Source organism: Loxodonta africana, chromosome 19, assembly GCF_030014295.1.
Source record: "Loxodonta africana isolate mLoxAfr1 chromosome 19, mLoxAfr1.hap2, whole genome shotgun sequence".
NCBI lineage: Eukaryota > Metazoa > Chordata > Mammalia > Proboscidea > Elephantidae > Loxodonta > Loxodonta africana.
The window spans coordinates 8630603-8648476 of NC_087360.1; the positions used below are offsets into that span (position 1 = coordinate 8630603).

The 17874-nt window shown below is 43.2% G+C and overlaps 1 protein-coding gene across 4 annotated transcripts in view; it reads right to left on the reverse strand.

Annotated features, from left to right (window-relative positions):
• The window catches only part of P2RX7 (purinergic receptor P2X 7), a 55633-nt gene continuing 37759 nt past the window's right edge, over nt 1-17874 (reverse strand). For 3 of the 4 annotated variants that reach the window (XM_064272168.1, XM_003420299.4, XM_023539282.2), the window contains 5 exons: nt 16671-16761; nt 16120-16185; nt 15496-15636; nt 10137-10238; nt 5413-8590 (listed from right to left, as the gene is read on the reverse strand). In XM_064272168.1, the coding sequence (XP_064128238.1) occupies nt 8075-8590; nt 10137-10238; nt 15496-15636; nt 16120-16185; nt 16671-16761 (916 nt within the window). In that variant the 3' untranslated portion in view covers nt 5413-8074. Of the gene's footprint in view, nt 563-5412; nt 8591-10136; nt 10239-15495; nt 15637-16119; nt 16186-16670; nt 16762-17874 lie in introns of those variants that run through there. The other variant, XM_064272169.1, reaches the window with a different exon arrangement.

A 17874-nucleotide genomic window follows, 5' to 3' on the forward strand; every position in this document is an offset into this window, starting at 1 on the left:
GGTGTGGCCAGTTAATCGACCTTGGGAATTTTGTTGAAAAACAAACAGTATTTGTGACAAGGTGCCAAGACCATTCAATAGGGAAAAAAACTGTCTTTTCAACAAATAGTGCTGAGACAACTGTATTATTGTTAGGTGCCGTTGAGTCGGTTCCGACTCATAGTGACCCCCTGTACAACAGAACCAAACACTGCCCAGTCCTGCGCTATCCTCACAATCGTTATGCTTGAGCCCATTGTTGCAGCCACTGTGTCAATCCATCTCATTGAGGGTCTTCCTCTTTTTTGTTGGCCCTGTACTTTACCAAGCATGATGTCCTTGTAGGGACTGATCCCTCCTGACAACATGTCCAAAGTATGTGAGACATAGTCTTGCCATCCTTGCTTCTAAGGAGCATTCTGGCTGTACTTCTTCCAAGACAGATTTGTTTGTTCTTTTGGCAGTCCATGGTATAGTCAGTATTCTTTGCCAACACCATGATTCAAAAGCGTCAATTCTTCTTCGGTCTTCCTTATTCATTCTCCAGCTTTCGCATGCATATGGTGCTGTGCATGCAGGACAACTGTATAGCCACATGCAAAAAAATGAAGTTGGAACCTAAATGCACACCATATACAAAAATAAACTGAACCAAAGCCCTAAAAGTAAGAGCTAAAACTATAAAACTCTTAAAAGGAAACATAGGTGTAAAACTTGATAATGTTGGATTAGGCAATGGTTTCTTAGCTATGACATCTGAAGCAGAATTAACCAGAGAAAAAAATATGCAAATTGGACTTTATCAACATTAAAAAGTTTTGTGCTTCAAAGGACAGTATCAAGAAAGTGAAAAGACAACCCATAGAATGGGAGAAAATATTGGCAAATCATTATCTGCTAAGAGTCTAGTATCCAGTATATTAAAGCAAAAACAAAAAAACCTTATAATTCAAATTAAAAGTTAAATAATCCAATTTAAAAATGGACAAAGGATTTGAATACACACTTCTCCAAAGAAGATATACAAATGGCTGCCATGTGATTACTTACTTTTGTGTATGGCCTTCCTAGCCATGGTCTTGTAACTCCTACCAAGGTGATTAGACAGGACTGTGTGATAGGGTAATTGTGACCTACCAAGGGGATTCATCAGTTTTGCCTTTAAAGAGAGCCAATTCCGGAGCAGAGAGGAGGAGCCCATCACCAGCAAAGAAGGAGAGACCAACAGGAGAGATACAGCAGCAGAGAACTGGCAGCAGGAGACCCGCGTGGTGGGGTTCCTGGCCCACAGAGAGCACTTATTAATGAAGATCAAAGACCACAGCCTTCAGTGTGGATTGCACCTCAACACAAAACAGAAATTCTTACAACTGGACCAATAAGCAACATCATGATGATAAATGGAGAAAAGATTGAAGCTCTCAAGGATTTCATTTTACTTGGATCCACAGTTAACACCCATAGAAGCAGCAGTCAGGAAATCAAATGACACATTGCATCGGGCAGATCCGCTGCAAAAGATCTCTTTTAAGTGTTGAAAAGAAAGATATTATCTGGAAGACTAAGATGTGCCTTACCCAAGCCATGGTGTTTTCAGTCGCCTCATATGCATGTGAAAGCTGGATGATGAATAAGGAAGACCAAAGAAGAATTGATGCCTTTAAATTGTGGTGTTGACAAAGAATATTGGATATACCATGGACTGCCAAAGAATGAAGAAATCTGTCTTGGAAGAAGTACAAGAATGTTCCTTAGAAGCCAGGATGGTGAGACTACATCTCACATAATTTGGACATGTTATCAGGAGGGATCAGTCCCTGAAGAAGGACCCCATGCTTGGTAAAGTAGAGGGTCAGTGAAAAAGAGGAAGACCTTCAACGATCAAATTGACACAGTGGCTGCAACAATGGGCTCAAGCGTAACAATGATTGTGAGGATGGCACTGAACTGGGCAGTGTTTCGTTCTGTTGTTCATGGGCTTGCTATGAGTCTGAACCAGCTCAAGGGGACCTGAGGACAACAACATTTATCGAGTGCTTACTCTGTGCCAACTATTGGGCTAAGTGCCTTACATGTACGCTCATAACATTTACTACCCAAAACAACCCTTGGACACAAACCAGGTTCATAAGGATTAGATAAGCTGCCTGGGTGCCACTGAGCCAGTAAGTGGCAGAGCCAGGATTTGAACTCAGGAGGTCTGTTTCCAGGGTCCAAACTCTTGCCCACTGCATCGCTGTGCTGGAGTAGGTATGTTAGTGACACAAACCTAAAATGAGCTCCTTGCCATTCAGGAGTTTATTGTTTGCTGGTGAAAATATGATATGACATGATAGATACGATGTGATTGATCTGATACAACTGATACAGTAATGTGATGTATTAAATGGGGCCCTGGTGGCACAACGGTTAAGTGTTTGGCTGCTAACCAAAAGCCTGGCAGTTCAAATCTATCAGCTGCTCCTTGGAAACCCCATGGGGCAGTTATATTCTTGTCCTATAGGGTCAATATCAGTTGGAATCAATTCGACAGCAGTGGGTTTGGTTTTTTTTTTTTTTTTAATGTATTAATACAATAAGATAAATACATTGTTAGTCGCTGTTGAGTTGGATCTGACTCAGTGACACTATGTATAACAGAATGAAACATTGCCCAGTCCTGTGCCATCTTTGTGATCATTGGTATGTTTGAGTCCATTGTTGCAGCTATTTTTACACATGTACTACTTGGATGCTCATGTGAGGGCCGCTCTAGGGCAGGTATCGAGAGGAAATGCAAGGCAGTAAGGTACGCCCTTTTAAATGTTAGTGATCCTGCCAAATTGTTCTAGACAGGCTTAGATAAGCCCATGTTTGAGTTGGCCCTTATCCAGGTCTGTCAAGTATGGTATTATTTGGTTAAAATATCCAGTCAGCATGGACTGCCTCCTTCACAGATTCCTAAGGACAAAGGCTCATGTGACCTCGATAATTTAATAAAAGGAATTAAGGATGTTAGACATACAAAACCTTTTCTACAGATCATCATTTATTTTGGAAACATGATTCATAAGCCTTTCAGAATGGAAAACAGGAAGGTGAAAGATCACAGTAAAAGTGTAAGAAGACCATGGTGTCTAAATGTATTCAAAAGAGAGTAGAAGGAATTGAGTCGGTACATTTCAGGGATTCTCAGACAGATAGATGCATGTGATTAAATTCAGGTTAAAAAACACAAAAGCAGCAGAAAGTGAAGCCAGGCCCCGGTGCGTTCACATGGATGAGTTGAATAAATGGGAGTGGTGGTCACAGTTCTTTGTTGGCTCTGGTAGGCATGACTTTTGTGCAGACAACGACTTTGTGCCTTCCAAGACTGACAGGGTAGAAGCCAAGCTAAGCTTCTTATCTTTGAGGTTGGCCCAAAATTATGGTGTGTTTGAATCAACTCCTCTTTATCCCATTGATGAAGGAGGGATTCTTGCTCTAGGGTTATGGGGATGGCTGAACACATGACACCTAACACTGAGCAAATGAGAGTGACAGCAGTGTATTAGTCACATATACTCACAGCCAGGGGAGGAGGACACCACACGCCACACAGAGCCACATGGTGGTGGCACTTGGGAGCAGAGTGAACAGCCAGGGGTTGTGGGAGGCAAGCTTTGTAGTAACAAGTGGGTGAGGTGCCCCCTGGTTCTCATGGGAGGATGTGGCTGGCTTGTTTGAATAAATTCCACAGGCAGGCCAAGAATTGAAACTCGCTATTCAGGGTCGTGATGAGTTGGAATCGACTCCATGGCAATGGGTTTGGTTTGGTTAATTTAAGGATAAACAGGAACAGCATTTGGTCCATTTGATAAGGAGGGTTGTTTGGCTAGGGGACCTTGTCCATGGGAGTAGAGTGGAAAGTGGACCCAGCATTTAGCTTATTGGAGGCCCTCCCCATTTTACCAGCAGTCATGTGTTAAAAAGAAATAAAATTTCCACAATATTAAATTTGTGTGCAAACTCAAAAGCTTTATTTTTCAATTCATGAACCAGGGAACATCTGGTCTGGAAGTCAGACAAGAGTTCCAAACTCAGTAAAGCAGAAGGGTTTTGTGGGCACAGACACACAGGAACGTGAAGGCTGTGCTTCTGGATTGACGGGTGGTCATTTTCTTTCCTTACTTGAGATTAAGGGGAAATTTTGAACTAGGTTAAATTGACCAGGCAAGTCCTAATTGGCTAGCTTAGCTTTCTGTTTCCGGAAGAGTCAATTGATTGACTTGGGTTTCTGCTTCTGGGAAATAAAACTTGCTTAGGATTCGTTTGCTGATGTGGGGCTCAGCACAAGTGACTCCATGCTGAGCCTAGTATAGTCAAGTTAACACACGGCAACACATAATATCAGGCCTTAGTTTTAGGCCTTACACCACAGGGTGGCATCTCAGTAGGCTGTCGACTGACCTTCATCTCCAGACTCATTACACTCCTGCCCTTGACCTGAAGCTCAACAAGAGATTTCATCCCCACCAGTTTGGGCTGGTAGATGATCTCAAAATTGAGGCGTACCAAAACTTTTCCTTCTCTTGCTGCCAGTCTTTTTATGACTTCCCAGGAGGAAGAGGACGAGAGAAAAGAGAACCAGTCCATTTTACTGCGTATTTGGGGCAAATGTTTCAAGGAGTAGAGAGAGACCAAAATGAAAATTATAACCATATCTGCCACCACTCCTAGTTCATTCCCCATACACAGAGATCACAGTGATCGTTAAAAAAACCAAACAGGATCTTACCAGGCTTCTGCTTAAAACCCTTCGGGGGCTGCAGCGCTCTTAGAATAAAGACAAAGCTCCTTGCTATGGACTATGAGTCAGAATCGACCTGATGGCAAGGGGATGTGAACTACCCTGCCTCCCTGTCCAGCCATATCTCACGTCTTACTTCCCCTTACTCTTTATGGTACAATCATGGGGTCTTCTTTCAGTTCTACAAACCTGTTTGCTCTTTCTGCCCCAGCGGCTTTGCACATGCTGTTCCCACTGCCTGTTCCCTTCATACATGCCTCTTCCCTCACCTCTGCACCTAGTTAACTAGTACTTATTCCCCAGAGTTCAGCTAAAGGCCTCTTTCCTCAGGGAGAGCTTCTCTGGTCATCCCCTAATAGATCACATTCCCCTATTATAAGCTCTTTTACCTCTTCATTGTAACAAGTTGTGACAAGTTTATATTTGCTTGAATTATTTGATTAATATCCCACCTCCTCACCCTCCATGAGAACAGCAACCTTATTTCTCGTTAGTTCCCAATGAGTGTCTTAATGAGAGAGAGACATAATAAAGTCAAGTAAGTCCAGAGAGTACTAAGTACTATTTAAAAAAAAAAGAGAGATTTCAAACGTTTTCGAATGTTGAATGAATCAACTGTGAACTGGGGACCTTCTAAAAAGAAGGAAGTAAAGAGGAGACTTAAATAAACATGGATCATATGTATTTTTATTATTATCAAAACAGTCAAGTTAAGACACCTACATAACTGAGAATTAAGAAGGGCTTAAACAATGGTCACTCTAAGGAGAGAAATGTAAGTCCATTACGAGCTGTACATGAACTTAGCCAATGTTACAGCAAGAAAGCGGATCTCCTCCCTTCTGACACGGGGACAAAGTGATGAATACTGTGTGGTTACCACAATACAAGCATGGGTTTAAGTACAAGGAAACAGATCCTACAAAATGGGGCTGTTGACAATGATGTCATTTTACACAGTAGACTAAAAATAGGACTATAAATATGGTCCACGTTATTGTAGGAAGTGTCCGACGTCTACCACACAGTTGAAGTAACACTTCGTCTCTCAGGCTGAGCGTCAGCGGGGAAGGAGAAGGAAAGCCAGGAGGTAGATCAGGGATTATTTGCCATTTCCAGTTCTGATTCCACCTGGGGCCTCAACAAGGTGATAGAAACACACTAGGAACAAGGCTTCAAAAAGTGAAGGTGTGACGGCTCAGAGGTCGTCAAAATAGAAGCCTTTAGCAGTTACGTAGAATTTTGGAGTAAGTAATTTCTATTCCCAAGAAGCCAGGTATTATCCAGTTTTCAAAAATATCTCTGAAAGGCAGTAAAAATGCAAGTTCAATCTGGCCTGATTAACTTGATTCCTGAGTGTAGAGCCAGAAAATATCCTGGGTCACAAAAAGAGGGTCTTTATCCTTATTTTACATTAATAAAATAGAAAGCTGCTGATTTTTTAAGAAGTACCAATACAGTAAATCTTAGCGTATGTATAAAAAAACTCACAGGTCCTTTGTCAGTCACAGTGTTGACTAGTGGTTTCTAAACTACTTATTCTTTAAGGTGGCTGTTTAGAAATAGATAAATAGCTAACACTAGTGCTAAAACCACAGAAAAGATCAGCAGGAGGATCTTAAAACCTGCAGCTATCCATTTTCACACCCTTAGCAGTTGATGTTTAGAAATGGTAAAGGTTTGAGTGTGAGTTGCTTTTTAAGTAGCATCCAGACTGCATCGATTCTGATTGGCTGCGAAGCACAGGACGATAAAGGCATATGTTATTATTAGCTGCCGTCGAGTAGGCATGAGTCCAGGAGACTCATAGCGACCCCATGCACAACAGAATGAGACGCTGCCCGGCCGTGTGCCGTCTCCATGATCAATTGTAGATCAGACTGTTGTGATCCATAGGGTTTTCATGGTCTGATTTTCATAAGTAGGTTGCCAGGCCTTTCTTCCTAGTCCATCTTAGTCTAGAAGCTCTGCTAAAACCTGTTTAGCATCATAGCAACATGCAAGCCTTCACTGACAGACGGGTGGTAGCTGTGTGTGAGGTGCATTGACTGGGAACTGAACCCTAGTCTTCTGCGTAGAAGATGAGAATTTTAGCACTGAACCACCAGTGTCCCCGCTAAAGGCATAAAGGCAGCCTTTTCCAGGTTCTGACAGCAGTAGTCACTCCCTGCCACAGAAATGTGGTGGGCACTGGACTGCACTGGGTATCTCTGTAGTTAGACTCGATGGATTCTGGGGCTAGGCTGGTGAGTTACATGGTTTGGTCTGCAGCCCTTCTAGAATAGCTAAATAGAAACCTAAACCCCGAGGGGCTCCAGGGATGATCCAGGCTCCCTAAGAACCTCAGAACCAGGGAAATAATGGGCTGTGTCCCCATGAGTCAGATTTGCTCTCTGTCCCAGTTATTAAACCAACCTAAAACTTAGTGCTTAAAACAATTTGTGGTGACTGGGCCGTTCTCATTTGCGGTCTCTCCTGCAGTCGCAGTCATGTGAGCAGGTGTGGAGCCACCTGAAGGCGTCTTCTCTTCTTGTGTCTGGTGGCTGGGCTTGGGTGGTTCGTACAGCTGGGGGCTGGTTGGGCGTCTGTCCTCTCCACATTGCTGCTTGGGCTTCCTCACAACAGGGCGATCTCAGGGTAGCCAGGCTTCTTACGTGGTGGCTGGATTCCCGCACAGCAAGAGTTCCAAGGGACAGGAAGTAGAAGCTGCCAGAACCAAGGCCTGAAGCTGTCAATGTCACTTCCACTGTTAGATAAAGCAATCAAAGCCTACCCAGATTCAAGGGAAGGAGACATAAACCTCAAGTCTCAAGGCACGAGTGGCTAAGAATTTGTGACCATCTTTAACCTTCCACATCCTCGAACTAGGGCCCAGAGGGTTTGCTCTTAGTTGATCACTCTCCTAGACTGGCCTCATCATGGGATCCTTTGCATTCATACGTCTCTTTTAACATTAACAGTACAGTTCACATACAAATTAACTGTCTCAATTTGTCCTCCCAATATCTACGTGGGAGAGTTGGTTGGTTAAGAAGGAGACACAGAGGTTACAGCCCCAGGGCCACACAACTCCCTAGGGACAGAATTCAGACTGAAACCTAAATCTCTTGACCATCAGTTGGTGCTGAGGGCTTCCAGTTGGTTGGTTGGTTTGTCTCTTTGTTTAATCAGGCCACTCTGCTCTCTGACACAGAGTTACAGAACCAGAAAGTACATTTTCCTTTGGCTGAAAGATTGGCCACAGGTCTTTGAAGACGAAGTTCAAAGCGAAGCTCAAGGTGTAAGCAATGGTGACGTTCATGTGACTGAAGCACCCAACCTGTGCCATCAGTAAGGACTCTTGAAGCCACTGTACTGGCCTTTGCTCGTGGGAAACTCTGTCCGGATCCTCCAGCGGCAGCAGCTGGGCAAGATGGCAAAGTCAGCCATGTCATGGGAGCCAAAGCGCCAGGTGGTGTAGCACCTGTAGGCGCAGTGCCGCAGCTGGCTGTTGGTGGACTCTGGGTCCAGCGCCAGCAAGGGCTCTTGGTAAAGCAGGAGGAACTGCAGGTTGTGTCTGGACAGGACCAGCTTCTGGAACAGGTCTGAGGTGGTGATGCAGGCACCGGGCTTCTTCCGACAGCACAGCTCTTCCAGGCATCTGGAAGTTTGGATGGGGAGTTGGGAGGGGAGGCAGTTTCCACACTGGCACCAGCTCGGGCTGTCACGGGACCTACTGTCACTAGACCTACTAATCACCTCTTCATTAAGCGGCTGCATTTCCAGCAGTTGGTCTGGAGTTGGGGGTGGCTCGTACAAAGACAGGTGCAGCTTGGACAGGTCTGTGAAGTCCTTCGGGGGTCTCTGAAAGAGTTTCCAAACCCATCAGCAATGACAACCCCTAGGGTTCTAAGTTCTCTAATTTTAGGATAAATTTATATAGTCACATTTAATCTTATATTAATAAAAAATAAAGCTAAACCCATTGCCGTCGAGTCGACTCCGACTCATAGTGACCCTCTAGGACAGATTAGAACTGCCCCATAGAGTTTCCAAGGAGTGCCTGGTGGATTTGAACTGCTGACCTTTTGATTAGCAGACGTAGCTCTTAACTACTATGCCATCAGGGTTTCCATATTAATAATAGCAGTTGTTACTCGTTAAATACTTTGTATCAGGGCTGTGCTAGTACTTTACAAACTAGCACTGCCTCATGTAAGCCTTCTAAGAACCCACATGAGATACATATCATTATCTCCGTTTTACAGATTTAGAAAGTGAATTTCAGAAAGGCCTGGCCTCAATTTAGTCCTCACCTCTTCAGGGAGACCTTCTGTCCCTGACCACCCAGTTTAGGTAGTGCCCCCAATCCAAGGTTATTCTCTTACCACATCATGGTAGCCTCCGTCCTTTAATGTACTTATCACCATCTGAAATAATCTTATTTATATGTTCACTTGGTTATCCTTCTTCCATATGAAAGCAGGGATGCTGTCTGCTTTGTTTATTGTCATATCCCCATTATCTAAGGCAGTGCTTAGGACATAAAACCTATTGTTGTCAAATCAATTCCAACACCTGGTGACCCTGTGTATGACTGACTAGAACTGTGCTCCATAGGGTTTTCTTGGCTGTAATCTTACCGGAAACATCTTGCCAGGCCTTTCTTTTGGTGGTACCACTTACTGGGTTTGAACCACCAACCTTTAGATTAGTAGTCAAGCGCAAACCATTTGTGCTGCCTACGGACCTGCCCAGCACATAAGCAACCAACCAGTTGCCATCGAGTCAACTCCAACTCCTGTCGACTCCATGTGTGTACCCCATGAGATATTCAGTAGCTGATTTTTTGGAAGTAGAGCTCCAAACCAAAAACCAAACAAAACCCATTGCCACTGAGTCTGACTCTTAGTGACCTCATAGGACAGAGTAGAACTGTGTCATAGAGTTTCCAAGGAGCTCCTGGTGGATTTGAACTGCTGACGGTTCTAGTTAGAAGCTATAGCTCTTACCCACTATACCACCAGGGTTTCCAACTAGAGCTCCAAACCAAAAAAAAAAAAAAACCAACCCACTGCCATTGAGTCAATTCCGACTCATAGTGACCCTACAGGAGGGAGTAGAACTGCCCCATAGAGTTTCCAAGGAGCGCCTGGCGGATTTGAATTGCCAGCCTCTTGGTTAGCAGCTGTAGCACTTAACCACTATGCCACCAGGGTTTCCCGAGCTCCAACAGACAGTAAAGACTTGTTGCCTTAGCTCCACTCTCTCCTTCCCACCAGGGTCCCTCTGCTGGAAAATCTGTGTGTTATCCTCCAAGAGACATTGACCCAACTGCCATCATTTATGTTCATTTTTTCTCAGGTTTTCTTTTTAAAAACAACTAAAAAGACCAAATGCTTTAACTTACTGGGACTTCTTTACCCTTGATATTTTGCAGGCTTTTCCCGAGTAGCTGCCGGTCCACCATCCTGATGTAAGGTTCGTCCACAAAGGACACATACTTCAATGTCTGGGAGAAAAAAGGTTACAAAATTTACCCATTTTGCATGAAATTACCAAGAACTGCATATCTGAAAATACCTGGATGTATTCAAAGGCAACTATTATTCCCACTTAACAAATGACAAACTTTTAACAAAGTTAACTCAAAACTCCCATTAACCAAGAATGAATAATTTCTGAGTAAATGCACCTTAACTTTTTTTTGTTTTTTAATAGACTTCATTTTTTAGAGCAGTTGTTGATTTACAGAAAAATTCCACAAAAGTACAGACTTCCCAGATCACCTTAACTTTTAGATTCAGAGTGTCCACAGCTTACAGCCTAATTTTTTTTTCTTTTTATTGTGCTTTAAGTGAAAGTTTACAAACCAAATCAGTCCCTCATACAAAAATTTGTATACATCTCCCTGTGTACTCCTAGTTGCTCTCCCCCTAATGAGACAGCACACTCCTTTTCTCCCCCGCCCCCCGCCCCGTATTCCCGTGCCCATTCAGCCAGCTTCTGTCCCCCTCTGCCTTCTCATCTCCCCTCCAGACAGGAGCTGCCCACATAGTCTCATGTGTCCACCTGAACCAAGAAGCTAACCCCTAACCAGTATCATTTTCTGTCTTACAGCCCAGTCCAGTGCCTGTCTGAAGAGTTGGCTTTGGGAGTGGTTCCAGTCTTGGACCGACAGAAGGTCTGGGGAGTATGACCCCCAGCGTCCCTCTAGTCTCAGTCAGACCATTAAGTCTTTTTACGAGAATTTGAGGTCTGCATCCCACTGCTCTCCTGCTCCATCCGGGATTCTCTGTTGTGTTCCCTGTCAAGGCAGTCATGTGTTGTAGCCAGGCACCATCTACTTCTTCTGGTCTTAGGCTGATGTAGTCTCTGGTTTATGTGGCCCTTTCTGTTTCTTGGGCTCATAATTACCTTGTATCTTTGGTGTTCTTCATTCTCCTTTGCTCCAGGTGGGTTGAGACCAATTGATGCATCTTAGATGGCCACTCGCTAGTGTTTAAGACCTCAGACACCACTCACCAAAGTGGAATGAAGAATGTTTTCTTAATAGATTTTATTATGCCAATTGACTAGATGTCCCCTGAGACCATGGTCCCCAGACCCCCACCCCTCCTATTCAGGCCTTCGAAGCATTTGGTTTATTCAGGAAACTTCTTTGCTTTTGGTTTAGTCCAGTTGTGCTGACCTCTCCTGTATTGTGTGTTGTCTTTCCCTTCACCTAAAATAGTTCTTGTGTACTATCTAATTAGTAAATACCCCTCTCCCTCTCTCCTTTCCCACTCTCGTAACCATCAAAGAATATTTTCTTCTGTGTTTAAACTATTTCTTGAGTTCTTATAATAGTGGTCTCATACAATATTTGTCCTTTTGCAACTGACTAATTTCACTCAGCATAATGCCTTCCAGATGCCTCCATGTTATGGAATGTTTCACAGATTCCTCACTGTTCTTTATTGATGCGTAGTATTCCATTGTGTGAATACACCATAATTTATTTATCCATTCGTCCATTGATGGGCACCTTGGTTGCTTCCATCTTTTTGCTATTGTAAACAGTGCTGCAATGAACATGGGTGTGCATATATCTGTTCGTGTAAAGGCTCTTATTTCTCTAGGATATATTCCAAGGGGTGGGATTGCTGGATTGTATGGTAGTTGTATTTCTAGCTTTTTAAGGAAGCGCCAAATCGATTTCCAAAGTGGCTGTAACTTTTTACATTCCCACCAGCAGTGTATAAGTGTTCCAGTCTCTCTACAACCTCTCTGACATTTATTATTTGTGTGTTTTGGATTATTGCCAGCCTTGTTGGAGTGAGATGGTATCTCATTGTAGTTTGAGTTGCATTTCTGTAATGGCTAATGACCGTGAGCGTTTCCTCATGTATCTGTTAGCTGCCGGAATGTCTTTTTGGTGAAGTGCCTGTTCACATCATTTGCCCATTTTTTAATTGGCTTATTTGTCTTTTTGTAGTTGAGTTTTTGCAGTATCATGTAGATTTTAGAGATGAGATGTTGATCAGAAATGTCATAGCTAAAAACTTTTTCTAGTCTGTAGGTAATCTTTTTACTCTTTTGGTGAAATCTGTGGATGAGCATAGGTGTTTGATTTTTAGGGGCTTCCAGTTATCTAGTTTTTCTTCTGGTGTTTGTGCATTGTTAGTAATGTTTTTATACTGTTTATGCCATTGTATTAGGGCTCCTAGCATTGTTCCCATTTTTTCTTCCATGATCTTTGTCATTTTAGAGTTTATATTTAGGTCTTTGATTCATTTTGAATTAGTTTTTGTGTATGGTGTGAAGTATGGGTCTTGTTTCATTTTTTTGCAGATGGATATCCAGTTATGCCAGCACTATCTGTTAAAGAGACTGTCTTTTCCCCATTTAACTGACTTTGGGCCTTTGTCAAATATCAGCTGCTCATATGTCAATGGATTTATGTCTGAATTCTCGATTCTGTTCCATAGGTCTACGTGTCTGTTGTTGTACCAGTACCAGGTACAGCCTAAATTTTTTAATTCTACTAAGCATTAAGTAAAATTCCTGTAACAGGAATTTGGGTTTCTTCAGTTTTTTACTCTGGATTGAGTATCTCAAGAAAGTTAAATTGTTGCAGTTTAAATTACTGTTTTGTTTCCATTCTATCCCATCAGGGGCCATGGAGTGGTGATTATTTTTAGCTGCAAAGATGAACTTTTATTTCAAGTTGTAAATACATGTACAATGGACAGTGAATCATACATTCAGCTGCCAGGAAAGGGAGGACAATAATGCTCTTGGTTGAGGGGAAGACAAAGAAACCCTCTTTGTTGTTTTCAAGTACCAGGATTTCTCTTTGATCGGGGCAATCATGGCACCGAATGCAAAAGATCTTCTTAGTAAAGTCCAGCAAATGATTTCCCCCCAAAACTAAACAAACCACAATACAGGTGAGCCCAAAATTCCTATTAGCTCCTCCTTCATCTTAGAAGCAACCTTGCCGAAGCAACTGTTGCTGTCACTTTCTTGTGTTTATGTATTGTCAGGGAGCTTAGTGGCACAATGGTTAAGCACTTGGCTGCTAACTGAAAGATGGGTGGTTCAAACCCACCAGCTGCTCCGCAGGAGAAAAGACCCTGGTGATCTGCTCTCATAAAGATTCAAAAAAGCCAAGCCCATTGAGTCAATTCCAACTTACAGCAACCCTATAGGACAGGGTAGAACTGCCCCAGAGGGTTTCCAAGGAGCGGCTGGTGGATTTGAACAGCCAGCCTTTTGGTTAGCAGCCAAGCTCTTAACCACTGTGCCACCAGGGCTCCTCTCATAAAGATCACAGCCTAGAAAACCCTATTGGGCAGCTCTACTCTGTCATAAAAGGTCACTATAAGTCGGAATCGACTCAGCGGCACACAACAGAAACAACACATGTTATCACTATTGTTACTGTTAGCACATTCTGTACACACACACATGCACACAGAAAATACATAGGATTACTTTACATGTGCAACTTTTTGTTTTTTATCCCATATATCATATCGTGCATGTGGTTCCACAGTTTGCCTTCTTCCATTCAATAAGATGTCTACCTGTTCCTGCCAGTACCTATAACACAGTAGCTATGAACATGGATTCTGAAGCCAGCCTGCCTAAGCTGGAATCTTCAGTTCTGCCACTCATTAGCAGTATGACTTTGGGCAAATTATTTAACCTTTCAATTTAAGGAACCCTGGTAACACAACAGTTAAGCACTTGGCTGCTAACGGAAGGGTTGCTGGTTAGAACCCACCCAGCAGCTGTGCAGGAGAAAGACATGGCGATCTGTTCCCGGAATGATTGCAGCCTAGAAAACTGTGGGGCAGTTCTGCTCTGTCACATGGGGTCACTAGGAGTTGAAAATCGACTCGACGGCACCTAATGGCAACAGCATGCCTCAATTTACGCATCTATAATGTTTGAGACAATAGTAAACGAAAAACCAAACCCACTGCCATTGAGTAATTCCAACTCATAGGGACCCTATAAGACAGAGTAGAACTGCCCCATAGGTTTCCAAGGCTGTAATCTGTACGGAATCGGACTGCCACATCTTTCTCCCGGGAAACAGTTTATGGGTTTGAACCTCCAACCTTCCAGTTAGCAAACACTTGACGACTGCGCCACCAAGGCCCCATGGCAACTTACTGATCAGCACTATGCTATCCCAGGCCCAGGATCCTATCTATCCACAATTCCTAAGTAATAAATAATTCTAAAATCCTAATTTCAGGGTTGACAACAATTGAACACAGCTGGTACTGTTTTACCTTTCGGTGCCACGTTGGCACTACAGGTGAAGCAAAAATATTGGAGAGAGGCTGACGTGTATTTGAACACATGCACCTTGAAATCCATTATAACTCACTGCTGTTGGTTTGATTCTGACTTGTAGCGACCCTATAGGACAGAGTGGAGTTGCCCCGTAGGGTTTCCACAGCTGTAATCTTTACAGAAGCAGACTGCCACAGCCTTCTCCTGAGGAGCAAGGAGCGGCTAGGTTCAAACCGCCGACCTTTCTTTTAGCAGCTGAGGACTTAACCACTGTACCACCAGGTCTCCAGAGATAATGTAGCACCTACTTATAAGGTTGTTATGAAGATCCAATGAATTAATATATGTAAAGCACTTAGAAGAGTGCCTAGCAGCACATTGTAAGTGCTGTATAAATGTTTGCAATTATCATTATGTACCTCATTCCTTTAAACTGGTACCTGGTACTCCTTATTGTGGATTTCCGGTAGTTTATTTCACCATTTGCCTGTTGGTGGACATCTGGTAGATGCCGTTACAAACAGGGCTGCGTGAACACCCTCGTACCCAGGTACTACTTGGGTGCTCTTGTGGGGGTCCCTCTAGGGCAGATATTGAGAAATAAAAATGCCAGGCTTCAAGGTATGCCCCTTTTTAGTGTTATTAGTTAGATCCTGCCAATTTGTTCTCCAAAGTCGTTATAGTATTTGCTTTCTTTTTGGCTGTACCAATTTAACATATCTGACAAAATCGATAAGTCCTGGAACATAAAAGTTTGTCTTCCCTGTATCTGGCCTCTCCATCTTTGTTTCTATTCTTCCCTAAGACCAAAGCATTTATCTGAGAGAGGGTTGACCAGGGTGGAGTCCAGAGACTCATCCATGACAGAGTTACATGTGGGCCTTGTATTAGCATATTTGTCCATGATCTAAGGGAACCTAGGGTGTGTTGGTGTCCTGTATGTACGGCGCGGACACACGCAGGGCAGTGCCCCTTACCGCCTTGGGCTCTACGATGGTCTCGCACTTCTTCTTGTAGTAGTACTCGTTCACCCTGCAGCGCTTACAGTAGGGGTGGACACACTTTCCACAGCACTCTGTCGAGTACGTGTTGATGAGAAAGTCGATGAACACAGTGGCCTGGGAAAAACCCACAGAAGCACCGCGTTTGTGAAACTGCTTTTTTTTTTTTTAGATTTAATGTGTCTCTGATAATCATTTTTTTAATTTTTTATTGTGGTAAAATATATATAAATAAAAAATTTGCCCTTTTAACCATTTTAAGAGTGCAATCCAATGACGTTAATTACATTCACCGTGTTGTTCAATGATCACCCCTATCAATTTCCGAAAGTTTTTCATCTCCCCAAACAGAAACTTTGTACCCCTTAAGAAGCAGCCCCTCTCCTCCCCCCACTCCCTTGCAGCCACTGATAAACTGTGGTCTCTATGCATTTGCCTGTATCTGGATATTTTATATACGTGGAATCCTACAATATTTATCCTTTTGTGACTGACTGATTTCATCCAGCATAATGTACTCAAGGGTCATCCATATCGTAGCATGTCTCAGAACTTCATTTTTGCCACATGATTTCCATCAAGCTTAAGAGACTGTCTTACCAAACCAAAGTAGGAGAGGGTTGAGCCGATATACACGATCAACTGGATAATGTCAAATTTCCCTCCCTGGAAACAGAGTAGAAAAGTGGTCGCGATTGGAATTCAGAGCAATGCCCCTTGGCTGTTACGTGCAATTGTCAGGTCAAGCAGAGAGGGGAGACTGGGGTTCGTCACAAGTGGTCACTGCAGTCCCCAAAAAAGGACTTTTTTCCCTGAGCCAATTTGAGGTAGGTTCTGGTACTTACAAACTGCTTTTTAGAGTGATTTCTTTCTCTCTCTCTCCCTTTTTTTTTTTTTTAATTAAAGCATCAGAATATTTTTAAATTGAAAATTAGAATTTCTTCTAGTCCTACTCTTGTACTCGTCAGATGATTAGTCCGTGGACAGAACCCCAAGGACATTTCTTCCTCCTCTTTCTTTCCCACGTTTGAAATGCACAGCGTCAGCTAATGACTCTGAGCAGAGTGCACACACTGCTTGGAGGCGCCACGACAATAACCAGGACATAATCATAGGGATGGAGGTGCCAGGGGCTGGGAGCAGAAACTTACGGTGCCAAACACTAGGATGTCAAAACGAATCCCAAAGACTTTTATCAGGGTCCGTTTTTCAATATTGGATTCCTTATAGTACTTGGCGTGTCTGTAGAAGGAAAGGATCCATTATTTATTATAAATCTTTCTGGAAGTACTGGCACTGTATGACTAGAAACACCAAAACAGGAGGTAGTCTAGTCCCCCTGATCCATTTTCTAGCTCTGCTGGGGTTGGCGGATGTAAGAACACCACCAGCTGCTCTCACCGACCCCCTGGGACCAAAGAGCCACTCGTCCACATCATCTCCTCTCCTTTTCTGTTATCACAAAGCGATGGGGAATCTGCTTTCAGTTTAAGGCTAAAATGACCAATTTTTAACCTACGTAGGATAAGCAACAAGCAGGGACATTTCAAAAACAACTTCCAGCAATTTGAGTCTTCCTGAAGGGGAAAAACCGGTTTAGTGGGAGGATGGGGTGAGGGGCGATGGGAATAACTGCTCTGTGGGTACAGGGTTTCCCTCTGGGGTGATGAGAATGTCCTAGAACTAGATAGGTGGGGGTTGCACAACACCGAATGCACTAAATGCCACTGAATTGTCACTTTAAAATGGCTAATTTTATGTTTTGTGAATTTTACCTCAAAAAAGAAAAGAAAAAAAAAAAGGTTTGGCTTCTAGAACAAAGGAGGTGAGCCTTAGAAACTTATTAGTGGACTGGGGACAGGTGCACCTTGTAGCAGTTGCCACCGAGTTGATTCTGACTCACGGTGACCCCGTGTGTGTCAGAACAGAACTCCGTTCCATAGGATTTTCAATGGCTGGATTTTTTGTAAGTAGATCCCCAGGCCTTTCTTCTAAGGTACCTCTGGGTAGACTTGAACCTCCAACCTTTCAGTTAGCAGCTGATCACAGTAACTATACTGCCCATAGACTCCTGTGCACCTCAGTAATGACCCCAAATATGCAGCTGTCCCCAGAGCTGTAGTGAGGCCAAGTGGTGTAATAATAAGGCTGCCTTAAGCTGCATACTCCCAAAGCTTTTACGAAATCTCCTTCTCGCCACCTTTTGGCTGTTGTTTTTAGATGAAGGTGCACGTTTTCTTTCATGAGTTATCACTTCACAATCTATTTACAGTTGTGTGGAGAGAAGAAAGCAGATGCACTCCCAAAATATATCACGGAACATCTGAAACACCTTCCCCCCCTTGTTTTTTTAAT